At 39.9% G+C, this 23,102-nt stretch overlaps 3 protein-coding genes across 5 annotated transcripts in view; 1 reads left to right on the top strand and 2 right to left on the bottom strand.

Annotated features, from left to right (window-relative positions):
* LOC119546384 (diacylglycerol O-acyltransferase 1) overlaps positions 1–679 on the bottom strand; it is a 6,514-nt gene extending 5,835 nt beyond the window's left edge. The window contains exons 1-2 of the mRNA XM_037852623.1: positions 184–679; positions 30–121 (exon numbers count right to left, since the gene is read on the bottom strand). Coding sequence (XP_037708551.1) covers positions 30–121; positions 184–674 — 583 coding nt within the window. The 5' untranslated portion in view covers positions 675–679. The remainder of the gene's footprint in view (positions 1–29; positions 122–183) is intronic.
* The window catches only part of LOC119546383 (trans-1,2-dihydrobenzene-1,2-diol dehydrogenase), a 23,379-nt gene extending 277 nt beyond the window's left edge, over positions 1–23,102 (top strand). The window contains exons 2-5 of one of the 3 annotated variants that reach the window (XM_037852620.1): positions 20,663–21,067; positions 21,645–21,924; positions 22,292–22,535; positions 22,590–23,102. In XM_037852620.1, the coding sequence (XP_037708548.1) occupies positions 20,663–21,067; positions 21,645–21,924; positions 22,292–22,535; positions 22,590–23,027 (1,367 nt within the window). In that variant the 3' untranslated portion in view covers positions 23,028–23,102. Of the gene's footprint in view, positions 1–20,662; positions 21,068–21,627; positions 21,925–22,288; positions 22,536–22,589 lie in introns of those variants that run through there. The other 2 variants (XM_037852619.1, XM_037852621.1) reach the window with 2 other exon arrangements.
* LOC119546382 (mucin-2) lies at positions 5,342–10,417 on the bottom strand. The gene is made up of 2 exons (XM_037852618.1): positions 10,204–10,417; positions 5,342–7,632 (listed from the first exon to the last, which is right to left on the bottom strand). Exons 1-2 carry the CDS (start codon positions 10,415–10,417, stop codon positions 5,342–5,344), a joined length of 2,505 nt encoding a protein of 834 aa, XP_037708546.1.

Genomic DNA, 23,102 nt, shown 5'->3' with positions numbered 1-23,102 from the left:
TTGGTAATATTTGGGATCTAAGAACTTACAAATGCTAAGGATGAGGGCATTGTGACCCTCGCCTTCATTGTGACCGCTTAAGAAAAAGAACCAGTCCAGGGGATTGATGCGAATGCCATATCTAAACAGTGAGGAATAATATTGTTAAAATTGCTTTTTAGTTTAGCTTTCCGTAATATTTACTTGAGCAGGTTCTCTAGACCCAACCGCAGGCCTCCAATGCAAAGCAGCAGAAAACCCCAGTTAACCAGTCCTGTGAAATTAGTAAATCCAGAGCTCCAGGAGAACAGGGAGTCTCTGGGTCGATGGATCGGTCTGCCTGGTTGAGCCCTCCGCTGCTTCTCCTCCTTATTCGAAATTTCCTCAGCACGAGTCACACTCTGCGTTCTCCTATATCTCAGCTTCTTCTCAGATCCATTCGTTCCATTCCCATTTCCATTTCCATTCTCATCCTTATCCAAGACTTTACGATACTGCCGCAGATCGATGGGATTGCCATGCTGATCGAATAGGTTTTGAGTTGATTTGCGGTTTCGCAGATTGCTTAGATTGTGTTCCGTGGCAGAGGCTGATCTTCTCAAGCGCTTCATGATTCCCACACCTCCAGATATTCCATTCTTGGTGGGTTCTGTTTTTCCGTGCCCCTTATCTTGGGGTTCTTTGTTGGTGGTCATAATGGTCTAACAGTTTTTGTGTCCCCCTCTATAAAGAAATTTGTATTTATGATGATTGGTTTTTCGTATCGCAAATTCTTTTGCTATTTAAAGCGGTACACAAAGATAAGATTTGTTTTGGTATCTCCCTTATAAAAAGTTCAAGTACTTTTATTTTGACACAGTAATATCTCAGATTGGAACTGAGAGTGCTACAATCAGTTATGGCTTTACTGGAGTTTGTAATCCGTTGACCAAATACATATCTCTGATAAGTAATTAAGTAGTATAAAGTCTTAATCAAATAATTTCTTGGTTTATATTTATGGATGCGACCAATAAATAAGTCGCAAATATAAAACACGTTTTATATAGTTTTAATGTATTCAGAAATAAATGGATCCAGACGCACCCAGAAGCAATTTCCTCAGCTATTGCGGCCAAAGTTCATCTGTGCGATTGCTGATTAAGTAATCAGATACCGATTTGCATAGACATTGAACCCGCAAATGATAGTGTGGTTAATTCGCCTGGTCTAAAAGCCAGCAGTTTCTCACTTATAATATCGTGTAAAACCAGTTGCAAAGTTGTTACGATCGTACTTGACATTAGCTACCTGAGTCAAGATCGCATGTCAACTAGATGATCATCAAATACTATGGCATTATCAGCATTAAACCTCAATGAATATATTAAATATACCACCCAACTGGCGAAGCCTCATTAATTGAATTTCTGGAACTCACAAATACTTAATAGTTTTCTGTATCTTCAGTTTCTATTTTTGAATGATTTGTGATTATTGCACTCACGTAACTTGTTTATGTCAAACAACGATTAGAAAATTGTTTTTTCAGCAATTGTTTAATATTTATATTTCAGTATAATAGATGCAAACAGCTTCTATGACGAAATTTGAGGGTTATCTGTTGAAAGTATTCTTGAGTAACAACATCAACGTCACTTTATGGAGGCAACAATTTTACTTAATAGTTTTATTTTAGTAGTTTCTTGATACCTTGTTTATTTGACATCAAAGTTCGATTACTATCGCTGCTTATCGTCTATGCATTAAAAATCAAATTAAAGCGAATGTACAGTGGGTTTCAGAGCCACTAATTGGAATACTGGTTAAAACTGGTCAAAACTTAAATGTAAATATCAAGGAATTATTCTTGATTTGATTTGGAAAAACTTGTTCTGAATCTCATAGTACACTTAATATTCCAATGGCATTAAACACTAACTTTTACATAATTATTCAGTGCGTTGAACTGATCCAAGTGCAGGAAAGACATATAATTCAAACGTATATATACATGAAATGCAGAACGATTTAAGTCGAGTCACCGTGACGCAACTTCATCCAGAACTCGAAGTCGAAGCTCGTCATGGCTCATCAACCGCATGATGAGTAATTACCAGGCTTGTGGGACCAAAGAAGTACGAGATGTACATACATACTCCCAGAGATACCGCCTTACATGCATAAAAGAAACCATACAATGGAGGTCAAATGAAATGATCATTGTAGGGTTTACAAAAGGGGTGATACCCACAAAAAATAAGTGTTACATTATGATCATTGTAGGGTTTACAAAAGGGTGATACTCACAAAGATATGTATTATAAAAATTTGGAAGACATGTTCAAGAATAACATAAGATCTATCAATCGTTTAAGAAAGATTTAAACTGATATAAGTTTTAGGGTTTACAAAAGAGTTATACTCACAAAAAATGCAATATCATAAATACTAGAAAGACATTTTCAACAATATAATAAGATCTTATCAATCGCTTAAGAAAGGTTTTAACTCTTAAGTTTTAGAGAATATTATTCAGTACTTCTCAACTGTGCTATTACCTTGGCCGCTACTGTTTAAATGGATATGTGGGCACATACATACTATATCACCCGCATGCGGCAAAGGAAACCGAACCTGAATTGAATGGCCGCTGCGGTTTAACGATTAGTTTGTTGAACTTTCGGTTTATATTTAAACCGTTTAAGGTGGGGGCGTTGCAGCGGTAACTGCAGCTCTTATCTGTACTATACAGATACCAATGGTCCGTCTGTCCAATGCTCACTGTTTACTTAATGCACTCCCGTCGTAAGTCACATAAAAGCCTATGCCCTAGGGCGACCTTAACATCTTGGAAATATTCCAGACACTTCAAGTTGTAGCCTACTTGGTTGATAATTACTGCCGGAACCGGTTGCCGCCATATAAGGAAGAACTTCTCATAGCGGCGATAAAAGTAGGTCAGTAACTCGAATGAATCCATCATCATGACTGCTGAGCGTCTCCCGATCGAACGGCGATTGATAAAGGTTATCAAAGCTGTGGTTCATAAACTCGGTGATTGCATAAGCCCCTGCGTTATCATGTTGCCAGGGTAGACATGTCTGGCTGGGCCACCCTAATCACACTTTTCTTGCCCCCTTACAATGTAAAACGGATGCAGACGTTCTACAGTCGAGATTCTTTAAGTAGGTCTAGCTGTGACATTCTAAAATTAGTCTTCAATCGTTAAATATTGCTCCTCGAAATTATATTAGTCGAACAAACTGAGATTTTCAGAAATTACTCAAGGGATTCGAAATATTTTACTGCTGAGTAATAAGCATTAAGTATTTCTAAAAGTTTCGGAGCTTGTAAATTCTTCTTACAAAGAGTCTCGTCACTATAATGATTATTCTATCTATAAATAGCCCCTATTTTATATCAAACAAAATACGTATTTCTTATAACACTGTATAAGAACATTTATAAATTATATTATATGAAAATAATTTTAGTTCTAAGATAAGAGATTATCTTTAGGCAAGTTCGACTGTAGTCGCAAATATCGAGAGGAAAAAGACACGAAAATATGCCGGCTACTCTCTAATCAGAAAGAAGCAATGTTCTTATCAGTCTGACATTTGCCGTGCCACTGATAATTTCTAATTGGAATGGAATTTGTTTTCCAACCAGACACTCTCTCTTTCTCTCTGGTTGGGTCGCGTTTTATCTCTGATCAGAAAGAGTCTCTGTTTGGGTTTTTGGCATTAACCGGTTTTTTGGCATAGAAGTTTGTTTGGTTTTTTGTTTGGTTTCCACTGTTAGGCTTTTTCTGTTTGACGCCGACGACGCCACATTTCGGAAATCATTTTTAAAGTTTTTTTTCAGGCCGCGACGCAATGCCCGGATCAAGGTTATATAGCCATCGGGCAAATATATGCACAGGCATTCACACAATTTAGCTATATGGGCATTATCACCGCTCATTCAATTCAAGGGAAGGCGGAGATAGTTTCACTAATTTATGATGGCTATATACTGTACTGTATAGTTTGCATACTCTATTCGATTAAATATGATTTGTTTGTATTTATTATTTCTGTCAGCTTGTGGCTGCTGTTATCATAAAAATGAAACCGCCTTAATGGCTTTTTGAGTCACAAAATCACTTCGCACGTGTTTATCTTTGGATTCTTTGTGGCCAAAAGAAACACATTTCTGATTGGAACAACTGCATTTGCAAATCTTCTTCTTATTCGCTCAAGTTCATTACTCCGCCTTCATTAACTCCAAACAAAAGCGAGAGTTGAAAAGAGAACGAAGATCGCTTGGGAAGCGTAAACAAAATATTCGCACACTTGATCATTTCAGCACTTGAGCGTCTTTTGTTGTTGGCTTTCTGTTAATAATATAGTATTTTTGTTTTGTTAACACACCTTGCGCACACAATTTAATCCAATTTATCGTCACGCACTGGAAGCGCTTTCTTTTACCGTAAACCGCACTCTTCGACGGCGAATTCTCAACTGGCGCTTGGAAAATCCAATTGGAAATAAACAAACCGAGGCGATAGGTCGGACATCAGTGATGGCGAAGATTTGGCGGGAAATAGCTGCTTTGGGCGGGAAAACGGAACATGTAGAACAATAAAATACATAATTGCCCTAAATTAATTTTACAAAATTGGGCTTTTTTAGTGTTTTTAATTTAAGTGCTCCATTATTATTATTTAAGACCACTTTTATTCGCCAAAATTCTGTCAGCACTGTCAAACACAAGTTTGTGTTATCGTTATCGAGCGAAGAACGATCGATATTCACTGGAAAGCTTGCTTCTTGGCGGTTTGCTTGAATTTTTAACATTGAAACGGCGTGTTAAAGAATGTAAATATATTTTGTAAACAAAATATTTAAAAACATCGCTTACAACATTAAAGTTTAAGATTTCTAAGTTTTCGTTCCTAGCCCTAGTATTCTTACTTTAAATTATTTAAAGTAGATATGTACTTACTTTTTATTTATGTATGCTAAAAACAAAAGACCAATGTAGAAGATCCCATTGCCCAACACTAGGTGGCGCTCTCAGCTGATATCCTCCATAGATGGCGCCAGTTAATTTCTTTTCATTTTCGTATTTATTTTTCATTTATTGCATTTTGCAATTTTATTTTAACAACTAAAAAACATAAGTGAAATTTTCAATAATTTAATGCTTAATTACACAACGAAATTGTACGGTATAGAGTGCAGTCACATTGTGACGCCAGCAGGCCTAAGAACTAACAACAAATAAATACAGATTCAATTAAAGCTGACTTATGTACAAGAACGTATTAGGCGTGAGAAAAAGTTTCTGATAGATTTGGTATAGAGCGCAGTTTAAGAAAAATGCTTATCTTGGGCTAATGCTGCTGTCGCCTTTCGTCGATCTCGTCCTCGTCCAGACCCTCGATGAGGTCCTCCAAATCGTCATCTCCATCGTCGACATCATCCACAAATTGATCGATTCGCTTGAGTAAATTGTGTGATTCGTCTGCCTCCTCCTCCTCGTCGTTCTCCTGATTCCCTATTTGACCATCGGTGGTCTGATCATCTTCCTCCAGCTCCTCCTCCCCATCATCATCATCATTGTATTCCAAAATATCGCTGGTGGTGACCCCAACTTTAATCCGTGACTCTGGCAATTGATCATAGTCGAAGATTTGACGCGTTGATCGAGGTGGAGTCGCGGTGGAATTCGCTGACCCTAGATCTTCGCCGGCTTCATCATCTTCGAGCAGACTGTCTATGGACCCCGCCTTACTGGAAATCCTCGGTTCCGGTTGCTGGGGCATTAACTTGGTGCTAACAGGCTTTAGCACGGTGCTCGTGGTAGAACTAGCTACCAAAGGTGACCCCGTTGATGAGGCTATCTCATGGGCATCGGCAAACATATTGTCCAGTAGACTCAGCAGATCATTAACACCACTTGGAGGTTCTGGATTGGGTTGTTTTGGAACTAACGGGGTAGTACTACTAATGGGTACTTTGGTTGTTGTTGCTTTAGTGGTTTTTATAGTGGGGGGTTTTGTTATCTTTGGGGTAGTGCTAACCGGAGCTTTAGTAGTGCTGTAGACAGGAGCTTTTTGAGGAGCTCTTGTTGTAGTGGGTTTACTAGTCGTCGTAGTCTTTGTTGTTGTCGTTGTCATCGGCGTGGTTTTGGTGTGCAAATGCTTGACCTGATAGGATTCCACTGTGCCCCTTTTCTCGTTGGGATCAGCTATCCTAACCACAGGTTCCCTCTTCGAGATAACCGGCACTATCTTGGGACTATGTGGATCCAATTCGTTTTGGCCATAGGTCTTGACCTTGGAGTGACCCTCGATGATGAGGTACATGGGTCCCATTAGGGGTTTCGGTGGTTGCTTGTAGTGGGAGAACAGCGAATCAGTGGTGGGTTCACTCGGAGCCGGAGCCACTGTGGGTCTCTGGGCCAGATTGCTCGTCTGGGGGATGAGCAGGCGATTACTCGTGGTTGTTGTGCTGGTTCGGTGATAAATGGGCGTTGTGGTGGAAGGAGTGGTTCCCACGGTGGTTGTGCTGGTCATCAACATGGGTCTGAAGCCAGGGTTACTCGTTTGAGGAGTGGGTGAGATGTAGATCTCGGGTTGCAACTCTTGTCTGGTGGCCACCGTGGGCACTGCAATGGTGGGTGGCCCAGGCACAAAGGTCACCGGAGCATAGGTAAACGGTGGTCGCGTGGAACTGATGCCCATTCCCATAGGTGGCAATGGATGATGTGGCTTACTTGTGCCCATCAGATACTTGGTCGCCGGCATTGTGGGCTTAACCTTGGGCTTCGATGTAACCACCACTTCTTTCTGGAGCAGCTCATGCAGCCAGGGTTTCCTCAGTCCCGTTTTGGAGCCACTCTGAAGTCCTGGCAGCGAGTTGGGCGAGTAGCTCATCATCGACTGCTGATGGTGGTGGGGCCTCGAAAAGCTGTAGGTGTGCATGGACTCCTGGAGATGAGGATCCGAGTAGCTCAGACGATGTGGTGGCATGCTGGTCATCCAGGGTGTGGAGGATGACAAGGAGGTGTGATGACCCATTGGTTGATGGTAGATCACCGAGGAAGTCATTGGTGATTTGGGCGTCGGTGAACTCATGTGGTTGAGGCTCATGTAGGAGGTGGGTGCTCCGGTGGCCATCATACTGTGTCTGTACTCCAGATGAGGAGGGGCACCACTGGACTTAATCATCATCATGGGTGGCGGCATCAAATGGGTGGGTGGCATGTGCTGCTGGGCATTGAAATGGGATGGCATATGTTGGGTTTGTGGACCATGTTGCTGCTGGGTGGGAGCATAGTAGCTCCTCCGGATGGCGGCATATTTAGCCTGCTGCTGCTGCTGATGCTGTTGATTGTGGGTCAATCCAACTGGCGGATAGGAGTGGGAGTGTGGCACCCTGACTCGTTCACTGGCCACGCCCAGGAGCAGCACCTCGCTTTTGGTCTTGTTGCGCAGTACCTCCGGTGGTAGCTCCTTCTTCCTGGCCTCCGGATTACTCTGACCCGTGCTGTTGTTCTCCGCCCAGTAGCGTACCCTTTCCAGGGCTGGCGGACTGTAGTCGTAGGTGGGATCCTTTTGCAGGGGATCCCCGTGTCCCAGAGGTCGCCACTCGTTGTTGTTGTTCGGATCCAGCCGTTGAGCTGTGGAAGAAAAGATACCATGTCGGATGATTGAGTGCCGTATCAATTTACTTTTACATGTGCAACTTTAATTGCCCCCCAAATGGCCGTGGGGCATCTGGGATGGAGATTCGGTGAGGAGCTGGGAGTTGGGAGCTAGGAGCTATGTGCCATGGACACAGCCAAGTCATAACTCGTTAAAGTGTTAACAAATGTTTTTGTCCCGTCACTTGGTCGAGTCCATGCCGGCATCCTGGTTGCTTAAAGCGAGGGCAGCTCTAGGATTTTTATTTTATTTGATTATTTTTACTAAAATATATACTCAAGTAGTTTGCATAGTTTGAAATGATGTGTGCCCTTTAAACATATATATAAAATAAAAACCACTATAAATATAATATTTTCCCTGCAAGGCTTAGTATTCCAGTTAGCAATATTGTCTCTACAATAAAATGCTTCATTAAATATATACAAAAAACAAAAACCAGCATAAATATAATTTTTAAGTAAGTCGCAGCTAACAAAACCTCTTTAGAAATAATAGATTCACACATCACTTAATATATTAACAAGCAAAAGCCCTAAAACTTTAATATTTTTAAAGTATGGTTCAGTACATAAGCTATAAAATTTGGGCCCTAAAAAAATTATGTGGCGTTTTTGTGTTTTGGGAAAGATTACTAGAATTAATACTGAGGCCTTAGAATGAAATTTGCAACGTTCTTATATTTTTTAGTTTCATTTAAAAGCCCATGTTCCTTTTTGTGCACTTTTAGTTTTAAAAACATGCCTGTATATCTCTACAATTTTCGGTATATATTTATGTAGTAATTAATGTCCAACCTAAAGCAACAAATACAAATAAAAACGAAAGCCAAGATCTTATAGAACTGCCCTCGTGAATATCCAACTTCAATTGCTTTTGAGCAGTTTTTGCATAAATTGATTTTAATGCCCGCGGACAGTGTGCGAGATTGGAGCTGCAGTCAATTGAACCCGCAGCCTGATCCCCTCGCCGGGATGGGATGAGCTCCGTTTAGCTCCCCGCCATGTGGCTCCTAATTAAGTCCAAGTCAGAGGCCAAGCCGGCAGAAAATCTGTGATCCCCAACGCCCACCTGGCAGCCGGCACTCCACTGGGAGGAGGCTCCTCCTCCGTCGCCAGGCGATGATCGGTGGGGGCCATGACCAAGGCAATCAACACGGCAAACAGACAGACAGACAGCCAGACACAAAGTCGCATTGGATACACTTGGATCCACTCGGTTTTTGGCTTGGCTTTGCTTGATTGACTGATCAACGGACTGAGGAAAAATAAATGGCAGAGGTGGCGAAGGCGACGACTGCGAATGCGGAGGCCTGATAAATTATTAGCTAAAACCAGACAAATCGCTTTCCATTTGAGCGGTTGCAAAGGCATGCGGAGCTATAAGCTCCCAGCTCTTAAACTCCCAAGCTCCCAACTCCCAGCTCCTCGACGTGAGGATATGCACTTGGCTCAAGCGGAAATGGCCACTCATGCATCTTGATCTCCTTCTAGCAATTGGCATTTAATACGCTTACCCAAAAGGCTATCGATTCGCAGGTTATTTTAGTGGGGTGCATTTCAGAGCAAACAATGTTATCAGCCTTGAAAAATTAGTTTTCTTTTAGGGTACTTATTACAGAAAATACTATTTTAATCTTTGATCTAATAGTGCATTTTTTAACAGGGGTATTCATTTAAAAACAGGTTGTAACTATACTCCTCATAAAATATATTGAAGAAAATAACCTAAAGTTGTTAGGAATATGGTTTCTGAAAGTATAGTATTTTATTTATATGCAGATTTTAATATAATAAACCAACAATTTGTATACCTCTTAATTTATGTAAATTATTTTATAAAATTAAAAACTATTAAAAGATCATGGACTTCAGTTAAAAATTGGATCCCAAAATTTTTAATTCAATTTCAGCCTAAACTATATATATAATATAATATATAATATTACAATATATTTAGCCGAGGTCCACATAGATTTGATTTTTAAGAATACTGTTTTGCATATAATCCGATTCCTTTTCCTTACAATCTGGATTTTAGAATTTAAGGATTAATCGAGAAAAGCCTTAAATATTATTATATTATCAAAAAATGATTGTGATATAAACTAACTTCCTGAAAATGTTTAAGGGTATTTTCTGCGTCGATTAGCCCTTCCACTTAAATTTCATAATGGGTGGGCGCGCACTGCCTACACTGGCTAGGTGGATCACTTTACCCGGAGCCACTCCAATACCTCACCATCCCACCCAATCGAGCACATGCATCTGGATCCCATTTATCCTTGCATAATTGCCTGCGACCACGAAACAATGTTGCCAGACGATTTTCACTTTCATTCGCATTAAAATGCCTCGCATGATTGCGTTCAAAATTGTTTGATCTCCTAATGCTGGCCATTAAAATAGTGCCCACTCTCCGCACCCAGGCACCCAATTATGTTGGCGAAACAAAATCAAAGTGCAAATCTTTCATATTTTTTCATTTCGCTGCGGTTGTTGGTTGTTTTTCGTTGTTTGGTTGTTGTTCGGTTGTTGTTCGCTCACCTGTTGTCGCACCGGGCGTTAGACCAGCCCCATCCTGACTGCCATTCGTCTTCGTCTCCAAAGTCTGCGGCTCCGACTTGGATGCGGTTGTTGATTGAGCCAAGACCTCGATCACATGGCCGGCGGCGGATCCGTGGAGCAGGAGGAGCTGCAGGAGGTGGAACAGGCCGAGTATCGTAACCAAATCGCGGCTCTTGTGGCGTTCACCAATCATCTTGTGGTTCGTTGATCGTCGGTCTCGGTGTTTTTTCTTGTCGTCTTATCTGGAATTTTCGTTAAATTGTTCAGTTTCGGTTATGACTCGCTGATGATTTAATAGCCAACATCGATTGTGTCCGCCGAACTTGATCTGTGCAATTTTCCAGCCACCGCAATGGATTCTTAACTATTGGATAACGTGTACCGGACGTGAATGAGGAAGTTTTTGGCAGCCGTGTTGCATTTGGCTCACTTAACAGGTTGTTATCCAGATTGCTGGCCAGTTAATTTGGACCTGCTATAAAAATTCAGGTAGCCTTTTAGCTGTGATCATAAAATCATAAAATGGAATGCCAGTTTAATACACAACTAAAGAGTAAAGAAAATTAACCTTTCACTGAGCTCGGTTTAATAATGAAATGGTATTAAATTGCAAATTGATTTAACTAATCGGATTTTGACGAGACCTGTTGAGGGTATAATAATGGGGAGGATATATGAAACGATCAGATAAAGCGGACTTTTATTAAAAAATACCAATCTCAGGTGAGGGAAAATGCCACGAAACAAAAGACTTAAGACACAAACTTGACAAATCAATTGGCTAGTTCTTATTGGAGTGAGATGTGAATGTCTAATTAGGAATATAAGGAGATGAGGAACCCGGAAAAAATAGAAATATTTAAGACCAGGAATCGAAAGTATTTGATAGTATTTAACATAAAATTTGAGACTACATTGATTAGTAGTTTTAAACGTAAAAAAGACACTAATCTTACTCTAGTCCATTAAATAAAGAAAAACATAAAATCAACAAATAAATAAAAATATAATCAAAATCAGCTTATATGAAAAAAAAACCAATACTTTAGTAGGCCTAAAATATGAAAAGATATTTGGGTGTTGGGAAAAAAATAATATGTTTATTATTAAAGGTTATTATTGAGATATATTATAGTACAAATAAGTTTTAGAAACAATAGACTTCAGCAACAAACTTGAAATTTTTAATGAGACAAGATAAATATTTTTTTGTTTAGAAGTAAAATAAGTTAACAAGTAAAAAGAGTTTATCTTTTAGTTACATTAGAGCATTGGTGGTACGAACGAAAATACTATAGAAAAATATACATTAGTACAAGGGCTTTCTACTAGCTGTCTGAATTTATAAGTACTTGGGAAGATAAATCTAGCTTAATATAAAAATTAATGAAAGGTTATTGAGCTGCAGACTGATTATTCTTTAGGTTACCATGACCTTAAAACAAATCTAGTCTGCTAGTCAAAAATCAAGGATGTGTCAAGGGTCTTTTACCGTTGAAGCTTTATCTAAGATTTTTTCTTAAATTTTTCTTTCCCATCATTTAACCATATAATAAAGTCTCGGTCTGATAAAAAACGTCTCCTCCTGGGCAGCGACAACTTCACGGATCCCAGAGATTGATTCGATTATTTCATAATTTATGGCATTATGCGGCAGAGGGCAGACAGACGACGTGACTGACCGGCCAGAAGACTTCCCGGGGACCGAAGACTGGAGAGTGGATGCTGCGGATGCAGACGACCTGGGTGGGCGGCGGCTCTTCTCTTCTCTCCGGCTTTTGGCTTTCTTTCTTCTGCATTTCGGCCTCCCGAAGATGTGTCCCAAGGGCTTCTTATCATCATCTCCCTCCCCAGTTGCATGTCATCTTTGTCTCTTTTTTTTTGTTTTGCGAATATTTTTTTTTTTATTTTCGGCTTGCGCTTGCCGGGCAATTCGTTCCCATCGAAAGTGAAACTTGTGCTTTTTGATCATAAAAGAAAATTTGCATTTATTTCGCAGCAGCTCCACGGGTTTCTTGTTGTTGCCGGCGTGCTTGCAACGCGCTCGGCGGCAATCGTAAAAATTAACTTGATTACTACACGCATAAATAAAGCCATTAAATGGCAAACATCTTGCTATGGCGGCAATTAAAATCAAATAAAATTCGCCGACGGCCAAGAAAAGTGGGATGGGTTATATGATGATGGCCTTGCAATTGAATATAATTTGGTTCGGTCGACTTTTTGAATAAACCACAAACATTTTCCCCCTATAGCCACTAATGATGGACATAATTTTCAACCAATTTTCCTCTATTTCCTACAGAGTTTCCTCCATCAAGACTATTCCACTTTTATGAGGTAGGCCTAACTTGTTTGTTAACGCTCTCGTTTCGCGTGAGTTATTTAATTGTCTTTATTGTCTTACATCGCATTTGCATAATGCGTTTAATTACGCATCATTTCTGTGTTATTTCATTTTATTGGCTTTACATGACAAGTGAAATGTGTTGGAGTTGAGTGATGTGCGATTAACTGATAGACAAATTAAAGGCATTTTATAAAGTGATTGGTATGATAATGATGTGTTGTCTTTAAGAATGAATATCTAACATTAAATACATAATCTGTGATTGTTTGCATTGAAAAGTGTGAAATAATTAAAGTATTTAATGCTACAGACAAACCAATTTGATTAAGGATTTTTTCTTATTGGAAGAAATATTTAACTTTTAATATAGTATAACAATTTTGATAGTCTGCAGTGAAAAATGTGGAATAATTAATATATTTTATGCTACAAACCAATTTGTCTGAATTAAGTATAACATTGTTTTTATCAGAAATGTTAAAAGCTTTTTATTTTTATACCTTATTAATAGTCGCAACTTAAAGTGGTCTCATAAAGTGCCAGCCGTTTTAAGTATTTCCATTTAGCAGGCTTAAAGATTTCGTATAAAATTGTCCTAGGCGCCAAGTCTTTACACCTGCCGCAATAAAACCAGGCCGATTTATTCCACAACTTTCGAGTAATTCACAGGCTTTCGACCCCTTTTGATGGCCACTGATCGCGGCAACCCACGCCGAATCAAAACCATATGGATGGCCCCCTATCATAAATGCATTCCGGGCACTTTCGATCGATGCATCTTAAAAGCCGGCACTCAGTCACTCAAAAGCTGCCCACAACATCAAACCCAAAAGGCTCCAGAGGAGCTGTATGATCCAAAAAAAAAATGTATAAAGAAAAACACTAAGATGCACTCGAAGCGACAGCTGTTAAGTGGACGGCTAAGCCAATGTGTTTTTTTTTTTAAGGCAGCTATAAAAAGCCGATGAGCAAGCAAACAGACCAATAAATAGACAAACAACCGAAGCAGAGACCAAATATCCATTCAAGTGCACGACATTTTTTATGCCAGCAGCAATGGCAACCTGCAACTAGCAACCTGCAACCAGCAACACAAGAAACTGGCGCACTGAGATGCATACCAACATGGCAGCGTATTAGCCAAAGACAAATACTAATTGCAGCCAAAGCAACTGCCAACAGAAGCAGCTGCCACAGCGGCAACATTAGCAGCAACCTCAGCAGCAGCAGCAGCATCAGCATCAGCAACACCAGCAACATCAGCGCCATCAGCAACATCAACAGATGCATCAGCAATTGCAGCCTCGGCTTTTTGTTGCCGGCAGTTAATTTCATTTAAAGAATGTCATCTTCACTTTAAGTGAAAGATAAATGCATCGAGTGGCCCGGGAGTGCCTGGAAAATGAAGTGGCAGCCTGCCCTTTCTCTCTCATTCATTCTGTACACACGGCGTATGAGTGATGCCTGTTTGTTTGCGCCTGTTGGCACAAGCGCCGGCTTTAACTCCATTCAGCGTCTTAATTCTTTGCGCAAAGAGACGAAAACATTAGATTTCGCTGGCGAAGAAAGGTGGAATTTATGTGCTGCATCCGCAGTCGTGGATTATACCATTGAAAACCGAGAGTTGAGTTGAGTTGATTGATGGAAAATGCGTGAAAATGGTCGTGGACAATAGATCGTGATCAAGTGTCGAAAGTGCTAGATCTCGGCTTGATTTAGTATATAAAAGATTTATTTTATTGGATAAATATCAAAACTATATCTAAAATGTCCTTTAAATATTTTTAATTTACTACAGAATTTATTATTGCAGTCTTGGATGGCTTTTATTATCTCTAAAAAAATTATTTGATCTTGGGAGGTCTCTAAAAGTATTTCCTATCAATTAAGAAAAACCTTTCATTCCTTGGCGTCTTTTATCGACCAATTGTAAAACCACTTAAAATTTAGTTAACATAATCCTCACTGATCAAACACGTTGTCTGACGATCAATTTCAATAGTTAATGAACACAAATCGCAATGAATAATCGAACATGATTTTCTCTGATCACACGTAGGCTTACATGATGTTATACCATTGAAACATACAATCAATTCAAGTGGTCATTTGTTATAAGACTAAACGATTTACGATCCTTATAGAAAAGGAATGTTTATTTTAGTTAGGAAAGGGAAATGTTAAGTCCTCAATCCTAATAAATTGTTACTTATTAAGGTCTCTTACATAGTGTTTTAAAATCACTTTAAAAACATTTTAAGTTCACTTAAATACTATATCCTTCCTAATAACGTCTACGATAATAGCTCAACGTTTAGTTCTTTCACTTTCACAAGCTTACACAATTTAAGCAGGATCTTACATCACCTTCTTTTTCCGCCCACTGGCACAGGAATAAATATCTCCACTATTTTGCGAGCAAATCGCTTTATAATCTGCTGTGTTTTTTAATCCTTTTTGGGGCAGCGAATGTTTGCCAACTAATTTGCAGTCATTTCCTTGCCGACAATTGTCACAAATCAATAATCAAACACAAAGCCACTCGGCCAGACAGCGGGGCTGGCCAGAAGACATTTCATTTCATTCAGTAAATTTCACTTTTAAACGACCAGCGCGACCGGGCGATGAAGATAGCAGCTCTTCGAGCTTCTGCCGCCGAAACCGACAGAAACAGACATTCGCACGGCCTCGGGTTTTGGGACAAAAACCAGGGATCTCGATCTTTATGGAGGAGCTTCAGGTTTTCCTCGCCTCGCTTCGCTTCAATACGATACGATACGATTCGATTCGATTCGCTTCTCTTCGCGCCGGTGCATCCAGCCAGTGTGCATCCGTTTCAAAACGCGTCCGTTTGTTAACTGATTTCGCGTGGTCTTGGCCAAAACTCAAATTCGAAACTGTTAAAGGCGGCAGCGCAGTCGACGCAGGCAGCGGGCAGCGGTCTTCGGCTGAGATTTTTCAGGTACAACGAACCAGCTGAAAAAAAAATGAGCAGAGCCTGCACTTGTCTTCGTGGTGTTGCTGCCGTCGCAACGCTTTTGGCCAACGCTTTTGACCAAAGCCAACAGTCGAAGCCACAGCGAATCCATAAACACACGCTCAGTCGGGGCTTCGTCACCAAAGTTGTCGCCTTTTCGCTTTTGTTGCTGCCTGTTTGGCGATGATTGTTGCCGCTGTCAAAAGCCAGACTCACTTTTCACCACCTGCAACATGTTGCTGCCACGGCTAGCCAAGAATTCTGATTGGGCTGTTCTTTTTTCTATTAATGCTTTGTTAGCTAATGATCCTAAAGAATGCCTATAAAGCCTGAGAAATGGGCATGTCTTGTTAGTTGATAGGTTAAGTGGCCGCTGGCCACAGCCAGACTCACTTTTCTCTACCTGCAACATGTTGCTGCCATTGCTGGCCAAGAATTCTGATCGGACTGGTCTTTTTTCTAGGGGTTCTCAGTATGTAACCGAAAATTTAACGGCCCAAAAAGCACAAGTAATAGGCAAGTGTTGAAAGTTAATTGTTGATGTTGCCGCTGTGCAACCTGCAACATGTTGCTATCACTGGCAGCCAATATTCCTAGAAGTCTTTTAAAGGCTTAGAGGACCGAAAACTGTATAATATATGCAAGTGTTGCAAGTTACTAGGTTAATATTAGGACAGTATAATGATATAATGTAAAACAGGTTATTTTAAAAATGGTTAGACCTTCCGGCTGCCAAGAATATTGCGTTTTCCTCTCCCAAGCTCAGCTTTCGCTTTTCGCCTCCACCTGTTGCATAAAATCCGAAAATCTTTTGGCCAAATAAAATTTCTACTGGCGGCCAAGAAATCGTAAAAGATGTTAAAAGCTTTGGGCAGCAAAAACAATTGGCAATAGTCATGACATGACTGGCTGTCAATTGGCTTTGCTGTTGCTGCTGGGCGTGTGCGTAGTTGAGGCCAAGATGAGAGTAAGCCGACAGGCATGCATACAAAAACTCGTCAGCCTGACAAATGTAAAAGAAATAAAAAATCAATGAAAATAACAACAAGATTATGCTGTCTTTTGGCCACAGAGCCTCCCTTTGTCCCCCTTTATTCCCCACCACGTTGAAGGTGTCAATTAAGGCGCAATGTTGCAGAAGTCTCGAACAAAAAACGTATGGCAAATCAAAAGACTCTGGCAACGAACTCGACGCATGACTTTCACAGCCCAGAATGGCGAAACATGCAAAATATATAAATATCTATGGTTACAGAATTTTAAGTGCTGGCAATCATTTCACTTTCTTTTTGAGGTAAGAAACATTTTTTGAATAAATCTGCGAAATACAAAAAAATTGTAACCTCTGCTTTTAAAACTCAATACATAAATTTCACATAATAAAATGCTGAATCAGTAATTAATTAATTTATTTAAATCGATTTATATTTTATTTATTTTGACAATTTGTAATTTCTGTTTTGCACATTTAAAACTCAATAAATAATTAAAAAATTACTGCTAGCATAATTTGTTTACAAAGATTGTTTCAACTGTTAACATCAAATCACATTTTATTTATTTTGACCAAATGTAGTTTTTGCATTTAAGCTAAAACACTCAAAGTGTTTCAAATAAATACCAAAAAATAAATCAAATCAAACCGTAATAAATTCTGGAGTAAATACATTGTAATAAATCACTGCAAACTTAATTAGTTAACTATTAAAATCGAATCACATTTTATTTATTTTGACCACTTTTATGAGATGAAATCAAGTAGGAGAAGGACCAAATCATCGCAAATCACTGCCCGGTAATTTGTTTTCCTCTGCTTTTCCCCCTTCCCAAAACACCAAATGAGTTTCCTCAGTCAGTTGGTCATTTGGCCGGGACTCGTTAACTTGTTTCTGTGGCCACTTGCAAGGCCATCGCGCCATCTCAAGTGCAGCTCTGGCCAAAACACCCCCGCCTGCAACCGGGAACCCCCTTAATTAGCGCATGTGTTGCATGCAACCAAAGTTGCATGTGGCCAAGTTGCTAGTTGCCAGTTGCTAGTTTCCCGTTGCTATCTGGCAGCCCACTCAGCCGTGTAAACTGTATCAATAAATTTATTGATTTCAACTGTTGCCGCTGACTTGTTTAATATTTTGCGACGATTTATGTTGCAGGCATGCAAATTTTAGTATTTATTTGCTTTGTCGGTGCACCAGAGCAACCAGATGACCACATGCGGCACTGGCTTTAATGAACATGTCGTCTCCGCCGTGTCGTCGCTCTCGGGAAAGAGTCATCAAAAGACACACGCATGGCAAATTTGTGTGCTCCGGCTGTCAGCTCATGTCGCGCACCCCTTGCACAATAATCTCCTCCAGCCATCACACTAAAAATAATAATATTTAAATCCATGCTAAAAAAAACATTTTATAAAAGCGTTTTTATCTTTTTTTTGGGCAGTATAAAAGTTAATAGAAATCAGAAAACATTTTTAGAACGTAGTTAAGACCTTTGAGTTAAAAGATGTGCCTTTAAAATATGAATTTATGTATTTAAGGACAAGAAATAATAGTTCCTCTACAAATTTTAATAATACTCCACTTTTTGTTAAGAAAAGCATTTTCTTTTCAGCGTTTATTACTAGTTCTGTTGTTTCCAATAGCAAAATTTAAAAGATATCACAAAAAACCTCTTTTCAATGTAATATCAAACTTATAGATTGACATTCCTTGAAAATGATCATTATATTGTCATTTTTAGAAAGGTACTATCTAACTTTCTTTTAGTTAAAACGTGCACATAACATGGGGTATGAATTTATGGATAATATTTATTGTAATTAAGAAGTAAGGAATGCAAAATAAATTGAAATCTTGAAATTGGTTCCTTTATTATGAACATAAAATCTTTTTTTTTGGTAAAGTTGTTATTTGAAGTGAGTTATCATTTTTTTTAAATCCTATTTATATTTTTCTTTATGTAAAGTAATACACATCAGTGTGTTAAATGTGTGTGCTGCATGTGCTGCAGCAATTTGTGTCAGTGCATCTTTGCGTCCTGGTCAAGCCCATGTAGTTTAATGACAGAAATTAGGCAACCTTTCACTGGCACATAATTTCACCCACAGAGACACTTCCGTCATCGGGCGAGAGTTGGTTTGTTTTCTTATTTTCTCATTTTTGATTTTTGGTTTTCAACCGTTTTTTTTTGGACCGTCTACAACACCCAAAGAACACTTTCGTTCATTGGCCAACCAAAAACGCGCCTCGCACATATATAATGTGTGTTTATCGCTTTGCATTTGGGGTTAGGGCAATTTCTACGGCCATCGACTTGCCACTTGTGCCGCCTGCCATGCATGCAAAATCAGGTGAAAAGCGCTGCCCGCGCAGACGTCGCCCGGTGCATTGCTAATTAGATAAACAAATTTTTAGTTTTTTGTTGGGTTCGGTTCCGCCATCCACACTCGAACACAGAAGCGGACACTCGCCGCTGGACATTGTTGCACGCACTCGAGTTATTGAAAAGTGAAATACGCCGGGAAAGGTGGCAGCTTTGGGTGCAGGAAAACCGAATAGCCAATGCTCTCCTGCAAGAATAAAAATGGGAAGTCTTCTGGATAAATGATCACACAATAAATCCAATGGGAAGTCTTCTGGATAAATGATCACACAAAAAATCCAGTCATCCCGATCTCAAAATGAGTCCAAAATCGAATTAATCTCGAAGTCTCAAAATCAAGAATATATTCTTCTTGAAAAATAGAATCAAGTCTTTTTTTTATTTTTTCTTCGAGATCCATTAATCTTAGTCTAGATTTCAAGACCGTTTCTTCTCAAATAAGTGAGAAGACGAATTTTTAAATCGAGAAAATTGTATCTTAGTAGTGTGTTTAATCTTTATTATTTTTATGGTCTTGATTTTAAGAATGTTTCTTCTCAAATCAGTGATAAGACAAATTCTTAAATTGAGAAAATTGTTTCTTTGTTTTTTTTGCGGGTGTTTCCATAAATGTTTTTACTAAAAATAAAAAGAAATCAAAATATGACGATATAATAGTAATTTAGCTAATTAAATCACTTAAATTGATAGAAACCCATCGATTTCTCCCTGCTGATAAAGTACAACACCTTGTCAAAGTGCGGCTACCCATTTGGCAGGTACTACAGTGATAAATGCTCAAACAGTCCAAAGCTTAGTTTCTAAAAAAGAAAGTGAAATTCGAATGCGGACAGAACGAAGCGCAAAGTGCGCGGCCCAGGCAGCTCCCAACTTGGCCAACTTGGCCAGGACCAGGCCAATACGACGACAACAAAAAAAAAGATAAAAAATTATATATATAAATAAAAATCAAAGACAAAACCTGACTATGAGCTGCAGCGAACGGCAGCGAGTCATTCACAAGTTGTGATGCTAAACATATATGACTAATTATGGAGGAACTGACGCACTAAACAGCGCCACATAATGCGCCCGTCGTCTCGGTTTCGACGTGGATGTGGCCACGGATGGCCCGGAGTCCGGACCGGTTTCCCAGCGGCCCAAACCAACACCACAGCCAAAACCAAAACCAACACCCGCAATTTCGCCAGTTCGTGGAAAAGCGCTCGATTGTATGAATGAAATGCGTTTTACGCGACAAAGTTGCCACCGATCGCCAATGGCAGTGGTACACTCGACAAAAATATGGGATTGTGTGTTAAAAATATATTAAAAAAAATTCGGAGTACATACCGATATGTTTTTAGGATATCAGTTAAAAGTATTGAAGATTATAAAACTTAAAAAAAAAAATGTTAAACAAAATTTTAAGAGTGCATTCAATAAAACCCGGAGAAATAACGCCCAGTAAAAAAAGATCATTTTATAACATCTTATACATATATCTAAAAAAATATCCCTTATTTTATAAATTATAAACGGAATGGGCGTTAATTCACTGGGCGTTATTGCAGTAATTATTTTAAAAACTTTATTTAATATATGTATTTTAAATGATATATTTTTTTTGTGCAATTTTTCCTTGGTACCTAAATAAAAACTCAATTTAAGTTTTTAAAAATATATATAGAGAATATATTTTCCAAATACAGTTTTCTCTGTAAAATGCCAGTACTAACCGCTTTGCTCCGCAGATCGCCCATCATCCATATCCAGGTCGGACGGCGGGCGGAGCAGATTTGGATTCGTTGGCGGCGATATTGGCGACCAAAACATGTGGCGATCCCGCCCCCGGCAGATTCACATCAATCGGTTTCCTCCCCCCTCCAAGTTCGACTTAAGGTCGTCGGTACCAAAGGCAGTGCAAGGAAAGGGTGAGTGGGCGGTGGAAGAGGGACCAACGCTGCGGTGGGGAATCGCTCCGGTCAGCCTGATGGCGGATGACTTTGCCGCGGCGCTGAGTGTCCTGCCGGAGCAGCATCACCGCATCGTGTCCTGTGTGGCCGCCTACCAGTCGCACGCCCTCGCCTTCGCCGAACGCCACCACGTTGAGAATGTGTACACCAGCTTTGAGGACCTGGCCAAGTGCCCGAATGTGGGTGAGTTACCAAATAAATACTGCTCAAAAATGTTATCTCATTTCTTACCAAAACTTTGGGGCTAAAAAAGGATTAAATTAATTTTAAATTAATAAAACAGTTGCTGATTAATTTATTCTCAAATTCCTAAAATCGAAAGACTACACAGAGAAAATTCTGACGTTCTCATCTAAGTTAAAAATGTTTTTATTTTGCTCGAATCAAGTTGAATTGGCGGTAATTAAGTACATTGTATGTACAAATAAACTATTAGTTCAGTCTTAGTGTATTCTTATCAAAAAGTTGTTAAATAAACTCAATTTAAATTTTCTCTTCTCACCATTTCGTTCTTATATTGATACCAAATTGTGCTTACATAGTTTTTAAGAACGAATGTTCTCAATTCAGGAACAATGTTCTCAATTCAAAATAATGTTCTCAATTCAAGAACAATGTTCTTGGATAGTTTTCTCTGTGTACTTTCATCTCGTTGGAAAAAATCGTCTTGATATCAAGAACGTTTCTTGAGGTTATTTAATACTGGCTTTTATTCCGTTTCTTGGTGTATTTAATTTAAGTAGCACCCTCTTTCTCACAGATGTTGTGTACATTTCGCCCTTGAATCCGCAACACTCGGAGCTGTGTCATCTAATGCTGAACCACGACAAGCACGTCCTGTGCGAAAAACCGCTGTGCATGACGGAGGAGCAGGTGACCAAGTTGCTGGAAAAGGCACGGGCGCGAGGTCTCTTTCTCATGGAGGGCATGTGGCCAAGATGCGTGCCCGCCTATCATTACCTGCGACACCAAATCCTGCGGAATCGTCTGGGTGAACTGCAGAATGTCCGTTGCAGTCTGGGTCTGCCCGTTTCGCAGGGGTAAGGTTTTGAATCTAGCTTTGAAACTGAAGTGTGACTAACGTAACTATAACGGTCGAATTGGTTCCTCTGGTTCTGAAGAATTCGCGGTATTATTCTGTTGAAGAATTCGTGTACGGGTTTAAATTGTTATAACTGTCGAATAAGTGACCATGGGCTTTATTGCTCCATCTTGTTCTGAAGAGTTCAGGGGGTGAAAAATTTGAAAACGAGAAAAATATTGCCGAAGCCTACGAAAATTTTTGTTTAGTGTCCCTTAGATTATTTTAGCACTTTAGAGTAAATCTATAAGAGATATATACAGATCTATAGGTTGCGCGATTAATTACGTTTTTAAAAGATATTGACTCCAAGTAACCCTCAGAAGACTAGGACTTTACGGCGGAGTCACAAGCGACTTCGGAGTCTACGGAATGCAGCTGGCCCTGTGGGTGTTTCGGGAGGTGCCGCGTTGCCTCAAAGTCAGTGGCAGGGTCAACTCGGAGCACGTGGACGTAGCCGCCGACATCGAACTGTGTTTCACCCGCGGCAAGAGGGCCTTCATCGAGGTCAGTGCGGAAAAGAAGCTTAGCAACCAGGCGATTATACAGGGCAAGAATGGGACCATCAAAGTGAGTTAATATGCAATATCCCATCTTTATCCTCAAGTATCGAATTCTCCTTAGATGAACAACTACTGGTGTCCCACGCGTTTGATCACCGAGGAGGTGGACTTCGAGTTTCCGTTGCCAGGGGGCGATCAGATGCCCCCCACCCACTACCACAATAGACTAGGGATGTGCTACGAGGCCGAGGAGGTGAGGAACTGCATCCTGAAGGGCAGCAACGAAAGCGATGATTTTAGCCACAACGAGAGCCTCCTGCTGGCCAATCTAATGGACAGCATTCATGCCGAACTGGGTGTGGGTGAATTCGCCAATCGCAAGCAAATTCCCGATCTACAGCGACAGATCGAGAAAGTCCAGGATATAGTCGAGGATCCCGAGGAACTGGCCAGCGAGACCTGTCGGGTGGTGCAGGATGTGAGCAGCGATGGAACCCTGGAAACCAAGCAGCAGGAGGAGGAAGCGCCGCCCAGGTCCAAGGCAATAGATGCCCCCTAGAATTGGAAGATACATACATACATATTTGAAATATAACGTAACCGGACATTAGAATTAGATATGCTTTTAAATAAA

This window comes from Drosophila subpulchrella, chromosome 2L (assembly GCF_014743375.2).
Source record: "Drosophila subpulchrella strain 33 F10 #4 breed RU33 chromosome 2L, RU_Dsub_v1.1 Primary Assembly, whole genome shotgun sequence".
NCBI classification, from domain to species: Eukaryota; Metazoa; Arthropoda; class Insecta; order Diptera; family Drosophilidae; genus Drosophila; species Drosophila subpulchrella.
The sequence above is the reverse complement of the archived record's forward strand: the minus strand, read 5'-3'. Positions and strand labels throughout refer to the sequence as shown.

What these genes read in the sequence shown, in the direction of transcription:
- LOC119546382 (XM_037852618.1), bottom strand. Translation starts at nt 10,417, where the DNA reads ATGATTGGTGAACGCCACAAGAGCCGCGATTTGGTTACGATACTCGGC. An exon ending in AACGCCCGGTGCGACAACAG is followed by an intron (nt 7,633 to 10,203) that starts GTGAGCGAACAA and finishes TTTCTTCCACAG; the next exon opens with CTCAACGGCTGGATCCGAAC.